Source organism: Panthera leo, chromosome A3 (genome assembly GCF_018350215.1).
Source record: "Panthera leo isolate Ple1 chromosome A3, P.leo_Ple1_pat1.1, whole genome shotgun sequence".
NCBI lineage: Eukaryota > Metazoa > Chordata > Mammalia > Carnivora > Felidae > Panthera > Panthera leo.
This window is the reverse complement of record NC_056681.1, coordinates 10,742,292-10,766,453: the sequence shown is the minus strand read 5'-3', so window position 1 is coordinate 10,766,453 and position 24,162 is coordinate 10,742,292. Positions and strand designations below refer to the sequence as shown.

Here is a 24,162-nt window from a genome sequence, read left to right as displayed (position 1 = left end):
TGCCCAGGACAGAACGGACACGTCAACACTGCAGTCCACCCGGAAAAGAGACTGCTTGTCTGAAGGCTTGAACTTACCCCCAGTTCTCTCCGCTGACTCCAGAGGTCCCATGACGTTTGGGGCCACCGTCTGTCTAGCAGGCGTGCTGCGTGCGTTCGTACTGAGGACTGTGCCGGCCTGTGCGTTTTACCTTTCAAATGTGTCACCCAAGAGCGTTACCCGACGGGCCCCTTCAGAGGCTCAGGCCGGGAAACTCTCCAAGTTCAGGGGTGGGCCTTGATATCCGAGGACGCATCACAGAGCTGTTTTTGATAGAAGAGTGATTCTCAGCTGCTGAATAAGAAATAGCCCTCATCCATAATGCATGGCCCTTTAGAAGAAAGAGAGAAAAGGAAGTCTAAATCTAGCAGAGGCTGGAAAAAGCTGGTGAGTGATTGAGAATACCATTCAGAACAGGCTGGGTGCTTTTCTCAGCGAAGTCATGCCTCCCTCCTGCTCGCCGAGGAGGCCCCCACGTGGGGACTCGCCTGGTCAGGGGGCCCGGGGTCAGGGAGAGCCAGAGAGCAGACTCCTAGGTGACCACGAACCGGTCACAGGAGACAGAAGCCAAACGCTGATAGGGGATGCCTTCCAACTCAAAGATCGTTTTACTCAAATATTCTAGATTCTTATTTCGGGATCCTGATTTTGGCTGTAGTGTTCACCAACCGAAACACAACTACAGAAACCAGGGGAAGGGAACATATGGGTTTGGGGGGCCTTGACTGAATTGCATTCCCACTGGCCTAAATATACCACCCAGACACAGGAAGGAGGCTGTTTAACATTTCGAGTGACATTTCTAGCGCCTGTCGCCATGCATACACTGTTGCTTCTTGTTTGTTCAATCTCGGTGACAGTGGGGGACTTCGCGGGGCCTGTAGCTTCTAGAAAGGTTGGCTTTGGAAACATTGTGGGAAGATGTCTGGAGGGGGCTCGAATCACACCCCCCGAGGAAATAGGTCCAAGTCGTAACCTCCGGGTCCTGTGAGTGAGCTTAATGGGGAGAGGGTCTTTGCAGATGTCATTGAGTCAAGGGCTGAGGTAATGTCTTTCTGGATCACGCCCTAAATCCAATGACTGGTGTCTTTACAAGAGGAGAATAGTTCGCAGAGGGAAGATGGCTGTGTGAAGACATGGGGGGGATGGGGGCAACGTGGCCACAAAACCCAAGGATTACTATGAGTCCCCAGAAACTGGAAGAGAAAAGGAAGGATCCTCCCCGAAATCCTTTGGAGGGAGTAGGGCAGCCCCCTGGTTTCGGATTTCCGGTCTCCAGAATCGGGAGAGAGTGAGCTTTTGTTGTTTTAAGTCACCCAGGCGTGGCGATTTGTTACAGAAGCCACAGGAAACAGGCGTGAGTCCCTCTGGCCTTGGCACCGTCCCCCTCAGCAGTCACTTTAACTCTCTGGCCACGGCACCTTTCCCATAATTTCCAGTTCTTTCTGCTTTTCTTCCCCAAACTGCCTTCTCCCGTGCTGTCCCCCCTGGCTACTTACTTGCTTCTAACACTGCCATCACCCTCACCCCCAAGTATATTCTGTCCCTCACATTGTCCCACAGACTCACAGGGGCTGGGAATGGTCATTGACTTGTATCCACCTGCTTATTTGCAGGCCACACCATTCATTCATTCATTCATTCATTCATTCATTGATTCATTCATTCAGCAACTCTGTATCACACCCTGGCCATACTGCAGGCAGCAGTCGAGGTAGGGGTAGTAGAGAAGTGGACTTTGCAGGAGCAATTTCCTTTGTGAAGGAACACTGATGTTCTCATGGGTAGTCACAGCCTATAACTGATGCGGCGGCTTTAAGAATCGGATGGGAGAACAGGTAGAAAGCTTAGAACAGCGCCTGGTCCCCAGTTAGAGCTCAACAGATTCTCGTTGTCGTTATGGTTCCTGTTATTAGAAGTTATAATTGGAAAGAAACAGCGTGTAGCCCAAACAGAACGTGAGTCGGGGCCCAATCCCGGGGGGGGGCTCACTCTTCCCTCACAAAGCAAGAGCGGAAGGAAGGAGGCTGGTGGCCGTGTGCAGAAATGCACAGAGCTCCTTGCTGCCGTCTCCGAGTATGTCTGTCTGTCTCTCTCTCTCTCTCTCTCTCTCTCTCACACACACACACACACACACACACACGCCTCTGCAGCCCCCTGTCTGCCACATCACCCCCCACATAATTGGTGTGGCACCAGCTTTCCCAGCGGCTCTGAGGCCACAGGGCAATTTCTCAGAATCCATTTCCTTCCAGGTGAGCCGGCAGGTGCTGCGGTAACAAATTAGCACAAACTTTGTGACTTAACACAACACAAATCTGTTACCTCGCTGTGGAGGTCAGAATCTGAAACGGGTCATCCATGCCATGTATGTTCCTTCTGGAGGCTCCAGGGAAGAATCCATTTCCCCGCCTGTTCCAGCTTCTAGAGGCCTCCCGCATCCTTGGCTTCTGGCCCCACATCACTACCTCCGCTTCTGCCGTCGCGTCTTCTGTCTCTGACCCACCTGCCTCCTACCCTCTTACAACCCAGGCAACCCAGGATCGTCTCCCAATCTCAAGATCCTTAACTTGATCTCATCTGCAGAGTCCCCTTTGCCCTATGAAGTAACATAGTCACAGGTTTTGGGGATTAGGATTTGGACACCTTGAGTTTGGGGTCATTATTCTTTTGTTATTTTTTAATGTTTACTTATTTACTTTGAGAGAGAGAGAGCATGTGTATGCGTGCGAGTGGGGGAGGGGCAGAGAGAAAGGGAGAGAGAGAGAGAATCCCAAGCAGACTCCGTGCTGTCAGCACAGAGCCCAACATGGGACTTGAACTCACGAACCGTGAGATCATGACCTGAGTCGAAGTCAAGAGTCGGATGCCTAACCGACTGAGCCACCCGGGCGCCCTATGCCTCTGTATCTCACGTGAAATAAGTTGAGCGAGTTTGCTGCCTTCCCAGGACATGCGTGTTTTCTACTTTCTGGGGAAAAGTGGTGAGAGCAAACAGGAAATAAAAGTGTGGGTTCCTCCTCTGATGTTTCACAGTGTCTTCCCAGACTGTGCTCCTGGGTTTTATTACCGATTTGGCTTTCCACAGCTCATCAGGCAGGTTTGGCCGCCCCTACATCCTGGGTAGGGAACCGAGGTGCAGGGAGGTCAGGTGACTGGCCCCATCTCCCCCGGCCAATGAGTGAGGAAGCCAGGAGGAGGCACCCCTCCCTCCATCTCTGGACCCTGCACCCAGTGGGATGTTTGCACTCAGCAGCAGCTGGAAATTACTTCCATCTTCTCCCGTTGTTTTACAGGCAATTCGGGGAGAGCGAACTGAGTCTAAAACGTTACCCACCTCCTGATTGCGATGAAACCGGCCGGAGAGAGGCACATGTGTTGTTCGGCGTCCCCTGGGCACATTAAACCGTGTTCTTGCTAATAGGAACCAGCACCCCCACTGAAACACGAATGGAACATTTACTCCCCTGAGTGATTCTGGAGGGTGGGGCTGCTGTTGTTGGCTTCTGGTAGCTGTGGTTCCTAAGGAGCCTCGAGGCTCCTTAGGAACGTGATCTACCTAATTCTCCCAGGATGGACGATGGAGGAGAGTGTGTTGGTCAAAGAGTGCCAGGGAGATCCTCACTGGACCTCCTGTATGTTTCTGGATAAGACCATAAAGTTTCTGAGTGGGGGAAAAGAGACTTGACAGTCAGACAGGGTCCTTTGGCTATAGGCAACAGCAAGAGGCTTTGCACAGGATAGAACACTATGGAGGTGCTCAGAGGGCACAAGGAGAGAACACTATGAAGGTGCTCAGAGGGTAGAAGGAAAGACTAGTAAATGAGGTTTGGGAAAGACTAGTAAATGAGGTTTGAGTTCTGTAGACCCAGGGGCGTCTCCTAGCAAGAATGGCCTGGTGGTCTCGTCTGGGAACCGACACCTAAATGAACTACCTCTGTCTTCCATCTGGGTCCCTTTGATAATATCCTGCCATTTTTGGAACATTTCCTCGCTTTTTGGACAGCTGACTAGTTCAGGCTCACCTTGTGCTTCTCCTGTCCTGACCCTGGATTCAGCCATTTCTCAAGGAGCCCCGGTTGCTTTCCGTGGGGAATGGTATTTAGAAACCAAGATGGAGTGGAGGATGTGCTCACTGCCACTGGGGTGTCATTGCCTCTTGACCTCCCAGTGGAGAGAGCATATACGTATGCCTGTGCGTGTGTGTGCGTGTCCGTGTGAATTTGTACTGATGTCTTTAACACCAGCCTGGTACCACAGGGCTCTTCCTTGCCTTTTCAGGTTCCACGTTGCTGTCTCCCTTCTCCCGCAGTGGGAACCCGGGCTTTCAGCACAACCCAAATATTTATGCATTTGCTCAATCCTACAACACATGCAAAATCATTTCAGAATTGTTATACCCAAACCACTGCAACAGCATGTCTGCTCTACAGAGTCCAAGATTCACGTACAGTCCTTTAGGATAATCAAACTGAAGGTTGATAGCCTGGGTGCCAGTTCTAGAAGGTACTTCGGTTGGTAACCTCCATGTGGCTGTGTAATTCCTCCAAATGCAGCTCGTTTCCTTTGTTTTCACTTTTATTCAATTTTAGGGATTTCCCCCTGTTCTTGTTGATATAATATTATTGAATTTTTTTTTTTTATTGAAAATAAATTATTTTATTTTCATCTTGCTGATGATTACCAAGATTCCAAAAGACTAAACTATATAAAATGGTATTGTCAGTAGGCAGCGCTCCCTCTGCTGTCCTTTCCATCAGACTGCCCCCCACTCCCCACCCCAAATAGGGAATCAGTGTCATTAGTCTTTGGTTATCAGACCTGTACATCTTTTTTTTAAAAAAAATAAGCATATAACAGTAACAGTGGTCATCTAGGGAGGAGCCTAGAAACTGTGACTGTTCTATGACTTTAAAGGAGAATGGCTTAATGGAGCAGGTACTTAAATGTTAATTTTTTAAATAAATAAACCTCTACCCCCTCCCCTACACGTGGTCATCACCAGCTCAGACCAACCCTATTCCTGTAGCTCTTGGACTGTCCTTTTCCACCCTTCAAGATCTTTTTCGGGTCCCCAGGACAGATGATGCTAAAAATACCCATGAGCGTCCTCACCGACAGACCCCAGTTCCTGGAGGCCCTGGGGCCTTCTGCTGAAGTGACTCACCAGCTGATCTTGGGAAGCAGGACCGCCTGGATGCATCTGGCTTGCGGCAGGGTCGACAGACTCTGTGGAAAGTGCTATAAATGGGTTCCAAGGTACAGACCTTCCTGAAGGCATCCTGGCGGAGGCCTTAAATGAAGAGAGGACAATATCCTGCACTAGGAGTGGGGCGGAGGGCTGGCTGCTCCAACCTGACCGCCAGTGCCCCACCTCCCATGTTGCCCCTCCGTCGCCAGGAGCCAGCTACAGAGTCCTGTCCCTGCCTGTCCCCGCAGGCATCTGCACTTGCTGTTTCCCGTACCTGGGATCGTCCTCCCGGAGATGTCGGTGAGATGGGCCATTGTCGTCAGTCGACTCCAATGCCACCTCCCGGGAAAGTCTATTCCCGACTGTGTTTGTCTGCTAGGGCTCTTGTAGCAAGGCACCACAGACTGGGGGGCTTAAACCACAGAAATTTATTTCTCGTGGTTCTGGAGGCTGGAGGTCCAAGATCAGGTAAACTGTGGGTACCCACAGATGCCAGTGGGTTTCTCCACCCCGTGTGTGTCTATGTCCTCATAGCCTCTTTTTTTTTTTTTTTTTTTACATTTTCTTGTTTAAAAAAATGTTTATTAATGTTTAGAGAAAGGGAAAGGGTTAGAGAGAGAAAGAGAGAGAGAATCCCAATCAGGCTCTGCAATGTCAGCCCAGAGCCGGATGCAGGGCTCGATCCCATGAACCACGAGATCATGACCCGAGCTGACAGATCAAGAGTTGGATGCTTGGGGCACCTGGTGGCTCAGTCAGTTAAGCATCCGGCTTCGGCTCAGGTCATGATCTCGCAGTTCGTGGGTTCGAGCCCTGCACGGGGCTATCTGCTATCACCATGGAGATCACTTCAGATCCTCTGTCCCTCTCTTTCTTTTTTCTTTTTTTTTTAATATGAAATTTATTGTCAAATTGGTTTCTATACAACACCCAGGGCTCATCCCAACAGGTGCCCTCCTCAATGCCCATCCCCCACCCTCCCCTCCCTCCCACCCCGCATCAGCCCTCAGTTCTTAGTTTTTAAGAGTCTCTTACGGTGTGGCTCCCTCCCTCTCTAACCTTTTTTTTCCTTCCCCTCCCCCATGGTCTTCTGTTAAGTTTCTCAGGATCCACCTAAGAGTGAAAACTCTGTCCTTCTCTTTCCATCCCTCCTCCACTTGTACACTTTCTCTCTGTCTCAAAAATAAATAAAGACTTTTTTTTAATGGACAAAAGATTTAAATATTGTGTGTCTGCACAGAAATATATGGATTGTAGGGGCGCCTGGGTGGTTCAATCAGTTAAGTGTCCAACTTTGGCTCAGGTCATGATCTCACAGTTTGTGAGTTTGAGCCCCGCGTCGGGCTCTGTGCTGACCGCTCGGAGCCTGGAGCCTGCTTTGGATTCTGTGTTTCCCTCTCTCTCTGTCCCTCCCCTGCTCACACTCTGTCTCTCTCTCTCAGGAAATGAATTAACATTAAAAAAAAAAAAGAGTTGGACACTTAACCAACGGAGCCACCCAGGCACCCCATCATTTCCTCTTCTTATAAGGACAGCATCATATTGGATTACAGCCCACTCTAGTGACCTCATTTTAATTTAATTATCTCTTTAAAGACCCCAAATATATCACTGACTACAAATATACTCATATTATAAAATACTGCAGGTTAGGACTTCAGTGTATGAATGGGAGGGGGGGGCTCTGTTCAGCCCATAACACTGACCATTCCACTTAAAAGCCTTCATTCTGGGGGCGCCTGGGTGGCTGAGTCGATCGAGCATCCGACTTCGGCTCAGATCATGATCTCGCAGTCTGTGAGTTCGAGCCCCGCGTCGGGCTCCGTGCTGACAGCTCAGAGCCTGGAGCCCGCTTCCGATTCTGTGTCTCCCTCTCCCTGCCCCTCCCCCGCTCATGCTCTGTCTGTCTCTGTCTCTCAAAGATGAATAAATGCTAAAAAATAAAATAAAAAGAAATGCCCTCATTCCGCCCATCATCCTTTATCCCATATCCTACTATATCTTCTCCGGAGCACCTATCACTTTCTGAGATCACCTTAAATGATATTTGATTACTTACTTACTGTTTTTCAGCTACTCTAGATCAGTACTGTCCAGTGGAGGGATAATCCAAGTGCAAACGTAGCCATATATATAATTTAAATTTTTCTAGTAGCCACATTGAAAAAAAAGTAAAAAGCAAATGAGTGGAACAGATCTTACTAATATATTTTATTAACCCAATGTATCAAAAATATTGTCACTGCAACCTATAATCAATATGTGTTATTAATGATATATTTTATGGGGTTTTTGTACCAAGTCTTCGAAACCTGGTGTACATTTTACACTTAATAGCACATCTCAGTCTGGCCCAGCCACGTTTTAAGTGCTTGAGAGCCACATATGACTCATGGCTCCGCACTGGGCAGCTTAAGATTATAGATTCCAGAAGAGCAGGCCCTTATCTCCTTTGTTTGACCCTGCATCCCTCGTGCCTCGCCCGTGGTGGGCATTCCATATTTGCTGAATGACTGAATGGATAGATAATCTGTTACGCATGATGGGCTCCCCTTGTCATACCCGGGGCAGACTTGTTCATCAGAAAGGTCTTTCCTAAGTGTTGGGAGGAGATCCTATCGTTTTGTCAGAGATGCTTCCAGAAGGTTGCATTTGCCGTGCGCGTTCCCCTGATTGGCCGTCTCTGATCTAACCCGTATCCAGGCTGCCCATCCTTGTTTAGTGCCAAATAGTCAGGCTTGTTGGCCTGGCAGCTTTTTTGCTCGTCTGGGGTGTATGTGTTACCTGTGAGAAATCTAGATCCAGCTACTCATGTCCCAAGGGGCCCCCTGGCCCAGAGGAGTGGTGGGACAGCAGGTCCATTGCCCATTTAGTCTGGCTGGTAGAAAGTTTGGCTTTGGGTGACTTTCCTGCTTCCTAACATGAATTCTGGAGTAAGAAACAATAGCAAGTGTATTTATTTATGTACCTTGGAGAGCCCACCACACTTCGTTCTGCCTGATTTCTCATTCCCCTCATTGAGCATTGCTGAACTTTATGCTATGCTTCAGTCATGATTCCGCTCTAAACATGCTGCTAAAATCCTATTCCCGGACTAGTACAGGCAGACCCAGGCCAATACATTATTTATAAGAATAATTTACCCATTGGCAGGAGGGCATTTCTGCTGGTGTCTGCAAGGCAGGATGGCTTTGTTCACAGACAGAATCGTTCGTGTGTTTGATAGCCCAGAGGATGCCCAGTGGTCCCCGACGGTGCTATTTCAAGAGCCCCATCTCTCCTGGGTTCTGTGGGGGCTCTTGGGAGGCAGTGGGGCCAGGCCAAGTAAGGCCTTTGCAGGCCCCGGCCAGAGGTTGGGTTTTACTCCCAAGTGTGCTGGGAAGCCACTGGAGGGCTCTGAGCAGGGGAGAAATGTGACCTGCCTCAGGTTCTACAGGGTCCCTCTGGCTGTGAAGATGACAACAGGGGACCAGGGAGGAGGGAGGATCCCGATGGTTGAGGCAGAAGGTACGGCGGCCAACCTAGAATGCAAGCCCAGTGGTTCCCCCTTCATCCCCTTCTCACCTCCTTCCCTGGAGGTGAGAGGAGCTCATCATTGTAACGCTGGGATCTTCTTGGGGACTTCTTGGAACTCTGAGCAATCTACCTGCCAGGTTTGTCTGGAACATGCAAAATAAGGTTGAACGAGGTGCCTGCTTGAAAGTTGAGAAATGGGCCCTTTTCTACTGCTGTGGAATACGTGGAGAGTATTAAACCTAAATTTGAATAGACGTTTGAGGATTGTGCCAGTCCTTCCAAGGAGTGTGTCGTCAGTTAGACTAGAGGAATGTTCCAGAACTAGTTGAGCTCCCTCCCAAGCTGGTGTCCCACTGCTGCCTGAAATGTCTCCGCTATACCCTGGGGACCAAACGTTGCCCTTGTCCTGCTTTCTGTCATCCCCCGACCTTAGGTTCTCGGGGCAGACACTGCTGGGTGTATCTTTGCCTTTTAGACTTTCTTCCAGTCTTAGTGATACGAAAGCAGTAGGAACAGAGCAGGAGGAGTCCCTGAGTGAGAAGGTCAAGGTAGAGGAAAAGACACATCTGGGGTTCTCTAAAATTGCCCCCAAGTGGCAGGTGGCTGACCTGAGCCACAAGCGTAGAAATGGGCGCTTGAAAGTTGAAGCCCCGTATAGCCCTGATTCGGAGGGGGGAGGAACCCATGAACCTTCTAACGACTTTCTCTTACCCGTAGACGCCCTCACGGTGAGCGTGGTGCTGGAGCTCCAGGTTGCCGTGGACACGTATTTGGTTTTGAGAATCATATCTGAGCTTTATGACAAGCGCAAACCGGGTCCTGTTTGTTGGGCAAGGGGGTGTTGTGGGCCCTGCTGAGCTAAGCCGTCTTCCCTGAAAATTCCCACTTTGGTCTCCTGGGTGTGGAACATGGGGACAGAAAGCAGCAGCTGTTTTGAAGATCGGGACCCACGACCGAGGCAGTGTGGTGCACTACATACAGATCCTGACTCTGAGACCCTGACTCCAGAGTGCAGCCCTGTTACTTACAAGGCGGGTGAGCTCAAGCAAGTTAGGAAACCTGGCTGAGAATAATGATTCTCCATACCCCAGAGATTTATGAGGGATAAATAATCCAGGTAATGGATTTAGCAAATAAAAGCACAGAGAGGGCAAGTCACTTGCCCAAAGTCACACAGCAGGTACATGGCACAGCTGGGGTTTGAACCCAGGCAGTGTGGCTTTTTTTTTTTTTTAATTTTTTTAATGTTTATTTATTTTTGAAGGGAAGAGAGACAGAGCCTGAGCAGGGGCAGGGGAGGGGCAGAGAGAGAGGGAGACACAGAATCAGAAGCAGGCTCCAGGCTCTGAGCTGTCGGCACAGGGCCTGACGCGGGGCTCGAACTTATGAGCTGTGAGATCATGACCTGAGCTGAAGTCAGATGCTTAACTGACTGAGCCACTCAGGTGCCCCAGGCAGTGTGGCTCTTGGATCTACATCATAGCCAGCATCTCTGAAGACAGAGTTGAAAAGCGTGGCCACATTTTTTTTAACGTTTATTTTATTTTTGAGAGAAAGAGACACAGACAGACAGCGGATGAGTGGGGGAGGGGCACAGAGGGAGAGGGAGACATAGAATCCGAAGCAGGCTCCCGGCTCTGAGCTGTCAGCACAGAGCCTGACGCGGGGCTCGAACCCATGAACTGTGAGATCATGACCTGAGCCGAAGTCGGACGCCCACCAACTGGGCGGAACTGACTGAGCCACCCAGCACCCAAAACTCATTTTTTTTTAAAGAGCGCCAGTGTGGGACTCGAACTCACGAACCACGAGATCATGACCCGAGCCGAAATCAAGAGTCGGACACTTAACCTACCGAGCCACCCCACGCATGGCCACGTTTCACCCACTCCCATTGGACTGGAAGCCAGTTCATAATCCTAAACTCACTGTGCTATAATCCCTAATGGCTGTGGGGGCCCCAACGTGGCCACACTCCCTGGATGAGCCTCAGCGTATCTATCCGTCAAACCACTCTCTCCCACAGATGTCTGGGAAGAGTCAGCTGTCACCCAGCGCCCCGCCCAGAGCCAGGCTAGAGGTGCCTGGTAGGTAAATGCCGGCTCCCTTTTTCTCCTTCCAACCTTTCTAGCCGCATAGGATTGATGGAAAGAGTTCCTTTCATCAGGGGTCTTTGAGAAAAACTGGTGGCAGCCCTATTCTCCATGTGGCAATGCCCCCAGCTTTACATGGGCCCCCCCCCCCCACCCCTGCAGCTGCTCAGGCCAAAACTCACTCACTGTCACCTCCTGCAAATTCTGCCTCCAGAATCAACCTCAAGTTCATTCTGTCTCCGCTCCACTGTGCCAGCTGAAGCCACCGTCGCCGTGCAGACAGCTGCAGGAGCTTCAGAATTTTCTCAGGTTCTATTCTTACTCTCCTCTGTGCCTCAAGTTAGCATTTTAAAGTAGAAGAGGTCTGTTCGTGGAATTCCCCTGCTTGAAACCCTCCAGAATCTTCCCAGAGCACTTAGATTAACGCCCACACTGCTCACCGGGGCCTGCATGGCCAAGCGTGATCCGCCCCCACAGCCTCCTGTCACCGTCCGCCTCTAGTTCCTTCTCTCCGGTCACACTGCCCTTACTTTCATTTGTTGAACGTGTGGAGACGGTTCCCACCTCAGGGCCTTTGCACTTGCTGTTCCCTCATCGTTCTGCGTGGCAGGCTCGTTCTGTTCTTTCAAGTCTTGATTCAAACGACGTGGCTTCAGAGAGGTTTTTCCTGGCCATCGGGTTACAAGTGACCGCTCAGGTCATTCATCATTGTTTTATTCCCTTCAGAGAAGTGCCGCTAATGGGAAGGATTTTTGTCTATTTTTTATCTACTCATTTATTATCCACCACCTCTGTGCTGTAAGCTCTAGGGACAGGGATCTGGTCTGTGTCATTCGTCCCTGTGAACCGGCACTTTGAAGAGTCATTTGCTTAGAGAATAAACAAACTTACACCCCAAATCTGCTTATACTTTTGGTATCTCTTAGTACAGTTGTTTTTAAGTTTTATTTTATTTTTGAGAGAAAGAGAGAATGGAGGTGGGGGAGGGAGACACAGAATCCAAAGCAGTCTCCAGGCTCTGAGCTGTCAGCACAGAGCCCGACGCGGGGCTCGAACTTACCATGAGATGGTGACTTGAGCCGAAGTCAGATGCTTAACCGACTGAGCCGCCCAGGCGCCCCTCTCTCAGTGGAGTTCTTAGGTGAGAGATGCCGACTGGTTCTCTCGCGGGCATGATGGGCTGTAGTTACCCGGCCCTGACAGGGCTCCCTTAGAAGGGCACAGCCTTCCTGATGGGATGGGAGGAAAGGCCTCACGTGTGCTGCGACATTCCCTTAGCCAGGACCCCACATCAGCCCCCCTCACCCACAGTGTCAAGCCTACACATCTTCACCTTGATCTCGAAGGTCACTGGAGGCCAGCCCTTTGCTCCCCGTGTACTCTCGCCTGCGTAGTTTTCCTGTGACTCACCTGCTCCCATGTGCCCTCATCTTTGACTTGGCTCCCTGCTGTCCCCACCTGACAACTTTCCCCTCTCCAGCCTCATTCGAGAAGCTTGGAGCTCTCCACTTGGTTTAGTGTAGTTTAGTTTAGTTTTTGGAGAACTTGTCTGAGTCACGAATTAACTCGCCCTTAAATGGTTGGTAGAACTCACCTGCCAGACCGTCAGGGATCTTGCTTCCCTGGCTTCCAGATGCTTTGGCAGCTGAGACCTCCAACCTGTGGTTCTCAGTCCCATGAGACTGCTGAACGCGATCTCTGTCTCTCTCTCTCTCTCTCTACCTCTGTCTATCTCTGTCTCTATCTCTGTCCCTATCTCTGTTTCTGTTTCTCTTTCTCTTTCTGAGCACCTACCGAGAAGACAGCCATCTGGAGGCCAAGAAGAGAGAGCTCCCCGGAAGCTGAATTGGCCGGACTGTTGATCTCAGACTTCCAGTCCTCAGAAATGGGTTTCTGTTGCTGAAGCCACCGGTCTATGGCCGTTTGTTACAGTGACCTGAGCAGGCTGAGACCAACGCCTTACTCTATACTGAGCACGTTATGTTCACTGCCTCTCATTTTCCCCAACCCCGAACGTGCCCGCAGTGCACTCCCTTCACAGAAGGGGCAAGGCGGTGGAGGCTTGGTCAGATCAATCAGATAAATCCCTAATGTCGGAGAGACAGGTCGTAGCCTTGTTGGAGAGAGGTGACAATTGGGGGTCCCTGAGCCATGTCATGCTGACTTTTTTTTTTTAATAAAAAAACCCATTCCTAATGTTCACAAATCAGAGACTTCACGTGAAAATAGCCATTTTTGGCTTCTCTTGAGTTTGCGTTCCCCTGGACAAGGAGTAAGGGCTGGTGTCCTTGATGTTGGCCTATGGCCTTGCTAGAAATGGTAGGAAATGGGCTGGCCAGCCTTCCCGGGGGCATCGCCCGGCCCTGCCCCTGGGGACTCGTGATACCCACCCGCCACAGGACTTGAGTCTCTTCCTGGGTCAGAGCTGTCTCGTAGGGAGGGTCTGCCTCGTCCCAGAGAAGCCCAGGCCTCGGCAGGTGCCTTCTGAAGAACAGGGATGCTTGGCTCCGGGAGGACAGGCTCCGGCTGCAGCCCGCGTTAGGACTTCCTGTGGGTCAGATGCCCCTCTGCCCGGTGACCTCCCCGCGCCTCTACTGTCCTGTGAGGGGCAGGAGGGCAGAGTGGCCGAGAGGCTGGGCCCTGGAGCCCCGAGACTGCACGTGAGGCCCGGCCCTGCCACCCCCCAGCCCTGTGACTCCGGGCAAGCTCTTACACCTCCAGCCTCCCCGCAGAGTGGGGGGCAAGGAGAAGATCGTCGGGAGGGGGAGATGGGTTCGTGAACACGCCGGGGCCACGCTGCCTGCTTCGTGCATCGGGCTCTGCCCCCAGACACCCGGTAAGTGGAGCCTCCGGGATTCGTCCGGGGACACGCGGCCAGGAGGAGCTGGGGCTTTTCCTGCCCACGTGTGTCCCCTCTGGAGGATGGAGGGCCGCCGGGTGACAAAGCGGGGGTCACAGCCCTGCGGGCCCCGGGACTCCTCCAGAAGCCTCTGCCTCTTGCTCCCGGAGCTCACGCCTCTCAACCCCCACCCTCCTCATACGGCTTCCTGGGAGAGCCCGCTGAGTGACAGGAAGCGGTCCCTCGGTCACCGTCTGAGGGACGGGAGGTACGAGTGATGCTGTCCCACCGGTCTGGACACAGAGCGGAGCCGGGCAGACTCCCCACGTGAGTCCCCTGCAGAGATCCCAGCCCAACACGAGCTCCGGCCTAGAAAGGCAGGGGAGCTTTTTTTAAGTCTCTGCCTTTTTGGAAGCCGTGTTTATCACTTCTGGGTCCCTTTCAGAACCCCTAGCGGTGCTCTTTTATTTTGAGATGGTGCTTTCTCCTGGGAAATTTGTTTGGCCCCTTGTGTGCTGTGCGATCTCGGGGCGGTGGCAGGAATGCCTCACGTGCGGGGAGCGTTTTTACAATTCCCGGTGCCCTGTCACCTCCGTCACCCTGAGGAAGCGGCAGGGCGGTGCGTGTGGTTCGCCTGTTTTACAGTCGACGAGGCTGAGCTGGGGAGGGGAGGGGTGTGCGGGCAGGGGCAGCCTGCGGAGTCATTTGTGCAGGAGGGACACAGGACACAGTGACAGGACAACGGTGGGGTGGGGGCAGGGCCCGGAGGCCTCGGCTGTGCCAGGCACCGGCCATTCAGCCGCAGGATCACGGGAGGGCCCAGGAGGCACCGGGGGCAGGTCTGGGGTGACAGGAGGGCATTCGTATCTCAGAACAGGAGTTACTGCCAACCTGTGCAGACTATTTACATCCCGTGCTGGGAAGCAGCAGCCGGGCTTCTTGGGTTGCAAGGGACAGGAGCGCCACGGGGCCCTCTCAGTCACTTCCGGCTGCTATAACAGAACCCTAGCCTACGTGGCTGAGACGTTTAGTTCTTGCACCTCTGGAGGCCAGAAGTCTGAGATCACAGGGCCAGAGGGGCTGGGCTGTGGCGAGAGTCTCTTCCGGGCTGCAGCCGGCCGATTCTCCCTGTGTCCGCACCTGGCAGAAAGAGAGTGCATTCTGGGGCCTCTTCTTGCAAGGGTTACTCATTCCGTTCACGAGCGTGCCACGCACATGACCTAATCACCTCCCAGAGGCCCCGCCACCTCCTACACTCACGTCGGGATGCGGGTTTCAACCTATGGATTTGGGGGGGGGGAGGACACAAACATTGGGTCCATTGCAGGGACTTTATAAAGGACATGGGGTCGCTCACGGAATAGACGGGAAGATGACGAGCCAGACCCAGGAAAGGATGGGAGAACTCCAGGAACCTCTGGGGATGACAGTCCCCAGTCTCTGTGGAGCACTGCTCCAGGGATGAATTGGCCCCAGATCAGGTTAACGCACCATCCAGGGGAGAGCCTGGTGGGCTCAGTTTGGGTCACGGCCGAGGGAGGGCGGGGCACCTAGACTGACAGCCCCCCAGGACTGTGTGCGGTGGGCGACGAGTGGTTCTCCACAGAAACATTGAGGTGCTGTCACCAGACAAAGGGGCGATGGAAGCTGCGTAGACGAAAGCGACAGGTGCCTGTTGCAACAGGAATGAGCGCAGACCGGAGAATTCTTGGGCTAAGCAGGCCTCTCATTGAGCGAAGGGGAGTACAGGGGTCCAGAGAGGCTCCGAGACTTACCTGTGGTCACAGAGCGGGCACCATCGCCAAAACTTCCTGGGGCCAATCGGTGGGTGGTCTTTTCTCCCCCAAACATAGACTTTCTAAGAAAACTTCACTCCAACAAACGGCCTCAACACATGTTGGCTAATCTCTCTGTTTTCGCTGCCTGAGGTTTGAGCTGAATACAAACAGAGTCATACGCGCATGCAGTTCTGTGTCTGGCTTCTTTCTGCTCAAAGGTCCATTTGAATATTTCCCTGCGGTGCATATGCAGTCACAGCTGATCCTTCCCTGGTGTAGTTCATTCCTTCTCGGGATGTGCGATAGGATTTCTCAACCTCAGCACCACTGACATTCTGGGGAGGGTCAATCTTTGGTGTAGGGCTGCCCTGCGCATTGCAGGACGTTTCGCAGCGCCCGTGACCTCTACCCGCTAGATGCTGGTAGCATTCCCTGGTTGTGACCGTCAGAAACATCTCCAGAAGCCACCAAACGGCCCCCGTGGGACGCAGTCGCCCCCGGTTGGGTACGATGCGTGCGTGCCGCGACTTGTTCACCTCGGCTCTGCTGACGGCTGCTCGGGGTTATAATGAATTGCTGCCCCCAGGACCCTTGCACGTGCCTTTTGGCAGAATCTGCACACACTTCCACCATGCAGGCGCCTAGGAGGGAATTTCTAGGTCATAGGAGGCACGTACGTTTAACTTTTTTTTCCCCAAGTGTCTGTGCCAGTGACACTGTGGGTTTTTGAAGGTTGGGGCCTGGCCTGTACCCTTCCTGCTGGCCACACTGCCCGGCACGGTAAATCCCACCCAGAAGACAGCAGTGGCTGAACAAATAAAAGCAGGAATTCTGGCCTTCTATTTTAAGGTCCCGTAAGCCCTGATGTCACAGTGTTGGGCTCTGGCCGTGGGGAGCAGTTACCCCTTGGGACCTGCTCCTTCCTGTGTCGATGACAAGGTCTCTCTCCCCAGCAACTGCAGCAGCTCGTAAGCCCTGGGGACAAGGCCACGCTTTCACTTCCTTGGTGAGTTTTCTTCCCCGCCACGGGCCACGGGCCACGGCTGTCGCAGCCAAATGTCAAAATGTGACTTCAGAGGTTTACTGACATCGTTCAGCTTTTTCATTCAAACGAGCTTCGTCAATCAAGCGAGAATCTGCTTTTCCTTTCCTGCCCGGTCTGTGTTTTCACAAGGAGGTGGGACTCTTTCATGACTAAGTCGAACCCTTTCAGCTCTTCTGCTTATCCCTTAAATGCCAAGCGTGTTGAAGGCAGACCCGCCACCCTCCTGGCTTCGGAAGCGCCCATCACCACCGCTGGCTGGCTCATCGTTGCCGTCACCGTCATCGTCACCACGCTGCTCGTCTCTGAAGCTTTCTGTTTTCGGAGTGTTTCCACACGTAGTATCTTGTTTGATCCCCACAATAAATCTTGAAACACAGCAGAGCGGTGAGCCAGGCTTTCACTGGTGAAGAAACAGGCAAGCAAGTTGAGACTCAGCCACAGGACAACACTGGCCCCTGGCAGAAGGAAGGTCTTATTTCCTGGCGTTAATTTGGATGCTCCCGTAGAGGGTCCGATTTTTCCAACCACAAACTCTGATCTGCAAAAAAAAAAAAAAAAAAAGTATGCTGGGGTGCCTGGGTGGCTCAGTGGGTTGAGCGTCCCACTTCGGCTCAGGTCATGATCTCACAGTCCATGATTTCGAGCCCCGCGTCGGGCTCTGTGCTGACAGCTCAAAGCCTGGACCTTGCTTTGGATTCTGTGTCTCCCTTTCTCTCTGGCCCTCCCCTGCTCACACTCTGTCTTTCAAAAACAAAATAAAAACATTTTTAAAAAATTGTAAAAAAAACAAAACAAAAACGATGAGATCTCGAGAGGGAGACCTGTTCCCACCCCCACCCCCAGTGTTCTTCCACGTTGGCTGTGGTAGCTGGTATCTCTGTTCTCATTGGTCTTTGGTTGATGGCTCCACACTAACCCTGTTCCACTGTGAGCCCTTCCTGTCTACTAACCCGCTCTCCACCACTCCCTTGCTTTCCTCAAGGGAGGAAACTTCCAGATGCACCCTGAGCCCTCTGAGGAAGCAGTAGCTCACCGGTTCTCTCATGCCACCATGTTGGGGAGGAGGGGAATCTTCAGGACCTCGTTGGTCACTTTCTATCATTCGATAGCTTATCAAGTGGTGTTGATCTTTCCCCACTGCCACGTCTTGACTGACAAAGCGGGAGGGTCCCTTTAAGTGAAAAACTTGTTCTTCTCTCCCAACCCCCTCTTATCCAGTTGTATCGTTTTTTTTTTTTTTTTTTTGAATTTATTTATTTGAGAGAGAGAAATAGAGAGCAAGCAGGGGAGGGGCAGGGAGAGGGAGACACAGAATCCCAAGCAGGCTCCATGCTGTCAACCCAGAGTCCGATGCGGGGCTTGAACCCACAAACCGTGAGATCACGACCTGAGCCGAGATCAAGAGTCTGATCTCTTAACCAACTGAGCCATGCAGGCGCCCCTGGAGTCATGTTATTTTAAAGACATGTCTAACTTTATCCCCTGTGTTTCGGAAGGTTTCCCCCTCTGTTGAAATGTGCTTGTTCACATTGGTGCATCTCTCCACCAGAGGCAGTAAACCGTCTGTGCCCCAAAATGCGGGAAAGGGCAGTGTCTCCAGGCAGAGGGGGCTTGTTAGAAATGATAAATCACAGACATTAAGAGCAACACATCGCCTGCCTACGGTAATAATGCTGAGCAAAAGGTCAACGAAGCTTTAACCTACTGTGAAATAAAATAGAATTTCAGATTTCAGAGACTATCCCTTGAGGTTAACTCTGGGAGGGTTGGATGAGCTTTGAGAAATTCCCTACATTGCATCTTACGTTGAAAATAATATTAGGAATAGTGAACGGAATAATTGCCCCAGTGCTATTCCCATATCTGTGCCCAGTGTACCCCCCAGTCACGTGATCTTTTCACTAAGAGGCAGATTGTTATTATCCCTGTTTTACAGGTGAATCGAAGGAACTTGACCAAGACCCCACAGAGAGGAAGTGGACGAGTCAAGATTCAACCGGGGTGTGTTGGACCCGGGCTGGTCCCTCTCTGCCTCAGACTTTGGGCCACCCTCCTTGAACTTCAAGACGCGTGGGCCCCAGAACCCTTTCTAGTTCTCTCTGTCGCTAAGGGGTAAGCATTTTTACTCCTTGGTATGGTAACTGCTTAAAGTGTCAGATTTTCAAGGTGAAAGAAAATGCCATCCAAATCGTTTGAATGCATCTTATTTTTTTTAAATTAATCTCCTATAAAAGGTAAGGTGAGGGATGTGCAGAGCTCTTAACAGCACCAACGGCCTCACCCCCTCATTGCGGGCTCTGGTTGGGGCGTCGGGAGAGACGTGGAAAATGGGAAAGAAGGCACCAGCAGTGCAACCTGCAGGCCATATTTTCAGAACCCCAGCAGGTTCTCGAGCCTTAGTGACGCGAGAGAAGTTTGTGGAAAATGCCAGCAGTCGGGCCTCACCTCACGGCCTTCCTTTCCGTAGCTCTGGGGTGGGCGAGAAGTTAGGTTTTCCACATGCTCCCCACTGGCATTTTGGTGCAGGGCACCCACAGACCCTGCTTTGTGGAATTCTACATCAGACCTCCCATCCCTGCCAGTAACAGCTCCGAGGCTGAGCACTGGGGCGACTCTAAGACTTTGAACTGGCTTCAGAGCAGTTTGGTGTCTTGGGCTCAGGAGACCCTCAGTCAATTTCCAGCTTCACTCCGAGCCAGTCTGTGCAACTTCTCTGAGCCTTAGGGAAGTAAGCAATGTGAGCTCCTAAGCCAATGTGAGCTTTCACGAAAGAAATGTCACCTAGTTCATTGTGGCTCGAACAGACTGGCAAGAGATTAGGCTTCCAGAATGGGCAGGGCCTTGTCCACCTCTAGAAGTCTGAACTTCTTGCTCTCTGGCAGTGGGGAGCCCTGAGAAGATCCAGAACAAGGAATAATGGGAGTGGGGGGCGGGCAGGAAGACAGGTGCAACAAACTAAGCAGGAATGGACACTGGCCTGACCTAAACTGTTGGAAAGAACCAGGCTAGAGAGGTAACAGGGAGAGGTGAAACCAAGGTCTCAGAGACCGAGCCAGTGTAGGAGAACTCTGGGCGCCCCTCCATGCTTAACATCCGATAAAGCAGTGCCCAGCACATTATTGACACCCCAAAATAATTATTGGATGAATGAACAACTGAATGAATTTTCTTAGTTCTAGACCCTGTCTGGTTATGGGGAACAGATGAAATCTTCATATGAAAACACGAGAAACTTGCACATATTCAGAAAGTGGTTCAGCTACCGAAATAGAGACCCGAGATGGCAATGGCTACAATGTAATAGAAGCTTATCTTTCTTTCTCAGGCAGCAGGATGCTTAAGCATATGGGGCTAGTAGGGCGGCTTCCTAATCGTCTGAAACCCAGGCCCCTCCTCTCTCATTCTTCTATCATCCAGACACGGTTTCCATCTCATGGCCCAACATGGCTGCTCTAGCTCCTGCCACCACATCTGTACTCCAGCTGTCTTCATTTTACCTGTGAGTTAGCCAACGGCAAAGGAGAAAGGGTGTGCACATCCTTTAACGACATGACCCAAATGTTGTAAACGTCCCTTCTCGGCATTTATCATTGGCCAGTATTCAGTGATGTGGCCACACTCGGCCGCAGGAGCAGCTGGGAATTGTAGTCTTACTCCAACACTCATCTTCCCAGCAGGAACACGAGGGTCCGACGCCCAAAGGGAAGAGGCGCATAAACACTGGGAGACACGGAACCTGCCATGGAGTTCAGCATTCGAAGCCCCTTTGGCAAGTTTTCACACTCGTTAAATCTGGACGGCGTATCGGTGGGTGTTGATTAGATGGCCGTCTGCACTTTATGTTTGAAACGTCTCAAAATGACACCAAGTGCTACACAGATGTGAGCACCCCCCCCCCCCATTTGTCTCCGTTTCCACCGTCTCAGCAAGTTACCCACAGGGATGCTGAGGCTCCGCCTCCTCACCTCTCTACTGGGTTTGTGGTGAGGATTCATGGGATCGAAGCCCTGGCTGTCTGTGGGGATTCGTCCACGCGGGCTAAAATGGGGAGGTCAGGATATTGAGACGGTAAATAACAGAACGTCCGATGAACGGTAATTTGAATACGAGGCCTTTGTGTTACGAAGCCAGGAGTTTGAAGAGCGGTGCCTCTGCCATTGTATCAACAGCTCATTCGTGTCGGGACCCTGGTCGCCTCTGACTCTCCGGATCTTTCGTCACGGTCCCCAAATGGTGGTCGCCGTCCCCAGCGTCATCTATTCACACAGCTGTATCCAGGGCAGTGTTCTCTCCTCGGCACTGTGGACATACGGAGGGGACCGCTCTCTGCTGGGGGGCTGTCGTGTGCACTGAAGGGTGCTTTGCCAGCACCCCTGGCCTCTGCCCACTAGCAGCACCCCTCCCCCAAGCTGCAGCCACTAAAAATGTCTCCGGACGTTGCCAGATGTCCTCTGAGGGACAGAAATCACCCCCGGGTGAGAACCACTGACCCAAAGTAGGAGCAAAAATGTTCTTTTTTTTTTTTTTTAATTTTTTGAACGTTTATTTATCTTTGAGAGACAGAGCATGAGCAGGGGAGGGGCAAAGGGAGAGAGGGAGACACAGAATCCAAAGCGGGCTCCAGGCTCCGAGCCGTCAGCGCAGAGCTCGACGCGGGGCTCGAACTCACAGACCGGGAGATCATGACCCGAGCTGATGTTGGATGCTCAACCGACTGAGCCACCCGGGCCCCAGAATGTTCTCTTAGTGCAGCCCACTCTCCCTTCAGTGAGGAAAATATTTCTCAGGAGCCTCTGAGGACCCCCCATTCTCCACTGGCCAGGGCGGGTCACATGCCCGAGACCCGACACGGGAGCACCTGCCATTTTCTGTTCCAGGAGGCGGCCGCCCCACACGGGAGGAACAGGAGGGTGGCGATTGTCCTGTGCGCCCAGCAGCGTCTGCCTGAGGGGTCTTCACGGGGGCGTCCAGGGATCTTTCCAGAAGTCTTTACACACTTGGTAAGGACTCTCTAGCAGGGACGGCCTGGCGTGCAGGGCCACCACGGACGCTTGTTGGGAGCTCAGCGTTTGTCAGGTGCCGTATTAACTGCTTTATACCCATTGACGCGATGAACTGTCACCCCACCTCTGTGGAGGGAGACTTTTTCTCCCTCTTACAGAGATGAAGAAATTGTGGCTGGTTAAGATTAAGCCACTTGCTGGCGGGTCCCACGGCCCCTGAAGGAGGAGCTGGGTGCCAAAGGCCCTGCATGTGGCCAACAGGCCCGTCAGGGGACAAATCACACCAGCTGCCTTCATACACTTAATCTAAAGGACGGTGACCTAAGTATTAAAGAACTGCGGAGGCGAAGGGAGAACACAAAGCCGCCGCTGAGGGCGTGAGTTTGGGGAGCGTCTGCCGCGCCAGGGCTGGGGGTCCCAGGGAAGGCCGGACCTGCCGAGACTTCGAAGGGCCCGAAGCGGGGCTCCGGCCGGCCGCAGAGCGGCACCGTGACCCTGCTGGGGCCACCGCATCCCGGCTGGATGCTGACCGTTCCTGGACGGCCAAGCAGACGGGAGAGACCGTGCTTCCTGTCCTCCAGCCCCTCCCAGCGGGCAGAGAAGACGGGTGGCTTCCAGAGTCCCAGCCCAGTGTCGCGGGAGAGCACAGAGGGCACGTTGGGGCTCAGGGACAATCCTTAATCATCACACGTCTGACAGCCTCCTTCTTTCCCTGCCTGATGCCGGGAACCAGGAGGGCTTTAGGGAGAGTTTAGATGGTGTCGGTCAGGACTGGCCCGAGAGGTGGGCCAGGTGCGTCAGGATCCTTCGGTGAAGGCCTCTCGCTCCCAGGACCCCGGCCTTTGTTGTGTGTTCCCGAAGCGTGCGGTTCCGGAGGCAGCCCCTGGGTGTCCACTTTCCTGACGGAGGCGGACACACGAGGCCCCTGGTGGGCCGGTTCTGCCGTGTTTCTGGTGGAGACCCAACCCAGGACCGCTCGTCGTGAACTCCCCGTGGTTTCTGTAGGCACCTAGTACCCTCTCCCGATTTCTCTTCGAAACAGGTAGGACGGCTCTTCTGTTTCTGCCGCTGAACTCTGCCTACTTCAGTCACGCCTGCAATCTTCATGACAATGATTCCATCTTACAGATGAGAAAGCTGAGGCCTGTGGTAGGTCAGCAGACTGCCCAAGGTCACACTGATTAGTCAGCGTCAGTGTCAGAGCCACAATACGAAGCCAAGTCTCCTGCCCCCTCCCTCTGTCCCTTCCCACCTCAGCCCAGGAGGATGTGACTTTTAAACTGGAGTGAGGGTCGGGGCTCCTGGGGGGCTCGGTCGGTTGAGCGTCCGACTTCGGCTCAGATCGTGATCTCACAGTCCGTGGGTTTGAGCCCCGCGTTGGGCTCTGCGCTGACAGCTCAGGGCCTGAGCCTGCTTCGGATTCTGTCTCCCTGTCTCTCTGCTCCTCCCTGGCTCGCGCCCTGTCTCTCTCCCTCTCTCTCAAAACTAAGTAAACGTTAAAAAAAAAAAAATTAAACTGGGGTGAGGATGTGGTCTGAATCCACATTTAACTCGCAGATCACAAAATGTGTTCCACTCTTACGCTTGAATTAATCTGAGGCTTGATTCTTGTTTGTTTCCATTGTATGGTTTTAAAAAAGCATAATGATTCTCCTCGAGGTCAAGCGGCTGTGATTGACAGGGACCCTTACACAGCCAGGGGCTCCACAGTGGCTGCAGGGTGGGCGGCCTGTGCACCTGACCCTCATCGCCAGCCCTGGGGAATGACACAAAGACAAGACGGTAGAGAAGGGTCCACCTTTTATCAGACACCCACTGAGCGCCAGGTGCTTGGCTCCAGGTGGCACACGCGATCCTTGTCCCTGTGCAGTGAGGACAGCCACACCCTTGTACAGATCAGGAAACATCAGTCTTTTTTTTTTTTTAATTTTTTTAATGTTTGTTTATTTTCGAGAGAGACAGAGTTATGAGTGGGGGAGGGGCAGAGAGGGAGGGAGACGCAGAATCTGAAGCAGGCTCCATCCAGGCCCTGAGCTGCCAGCACAGAGCCCGATGCGGGGCTCGAAGCCACGGACCGTGAGATCATGACCTGAGCCGAAGTCGGACGCTTAACCGACTGAGCGAGCCGGGCGCCCCAGGAAACATCATTCTTTCAGGTCACAGGAATTAAGCAGTTGCTGGTACAGCTGTCGTTCTGACCTGCTCAGCCTCCCATCCTCCCCCACTGGTCACGGCACCTCGATTTTCCTTTGTGGGGGCCTATCCCTCCTTCACCCTCAGGCCGTGCAAGGTTTGGATGGCACCCACTCCTCCTCATCCCCTGCTGCCGGGGCAATTCTTGACTTCCACGTTCCATCCCCAGATTACGCGGATTCAGCCAGGGGCTAGTTGGCACGTGAGCCAAGCAAAGCAAAGGAGATGTGGCCCTGCCACCACTCATGAATTGTTGTGAAAGAAAAACTCGTTCTTTCTGTTGGGCTTAAAGACATGTGCATGGAGCTTCTGGGGTTGCAGGGAGACCCCCCGTCAGAGTGTGAAACCCAGGAGGTGGGGTGGACGGAAAGGAGCCAGAAGAGAGGAGGCAGATTCTTGACGACGGGCGTCACTTCCAAGGCTGGATCGAGCCCTGACTGAACTCATCACTTCCCATCCTGGGTT

The 24,162-nt window shown here is 52.5% G+C and overlaps 1 protein-coding gene across 1 annotated transcript in view; it reads left to right on the top strand.

Annotated features, from left to right (window-relative positions):
• The window catches only part of LOC122214822, an 87,783-nt gene extending 65,294 nt beyond the window's left edge, over positions 1-22,489 (top strand). The window contains exons 3-5 of the mRNA XM_042930065.1: positions 18,438-18,613; positions 21,379-21,501; positions 22,366-22,489. Coding sequence (XP_042785999.1) covers positions 18,438-18,613; positions 21,379-21,501; positions 22,366-22,489 — 423 coding nt within the window. The remainder of the gene's footprint in view (positions 1-18,437; positions 18,614-21,378; positions 21,502-22,365) is intronic.
• Positions 22,490-24,162: the final 1,673 nt, after the last annotated feature.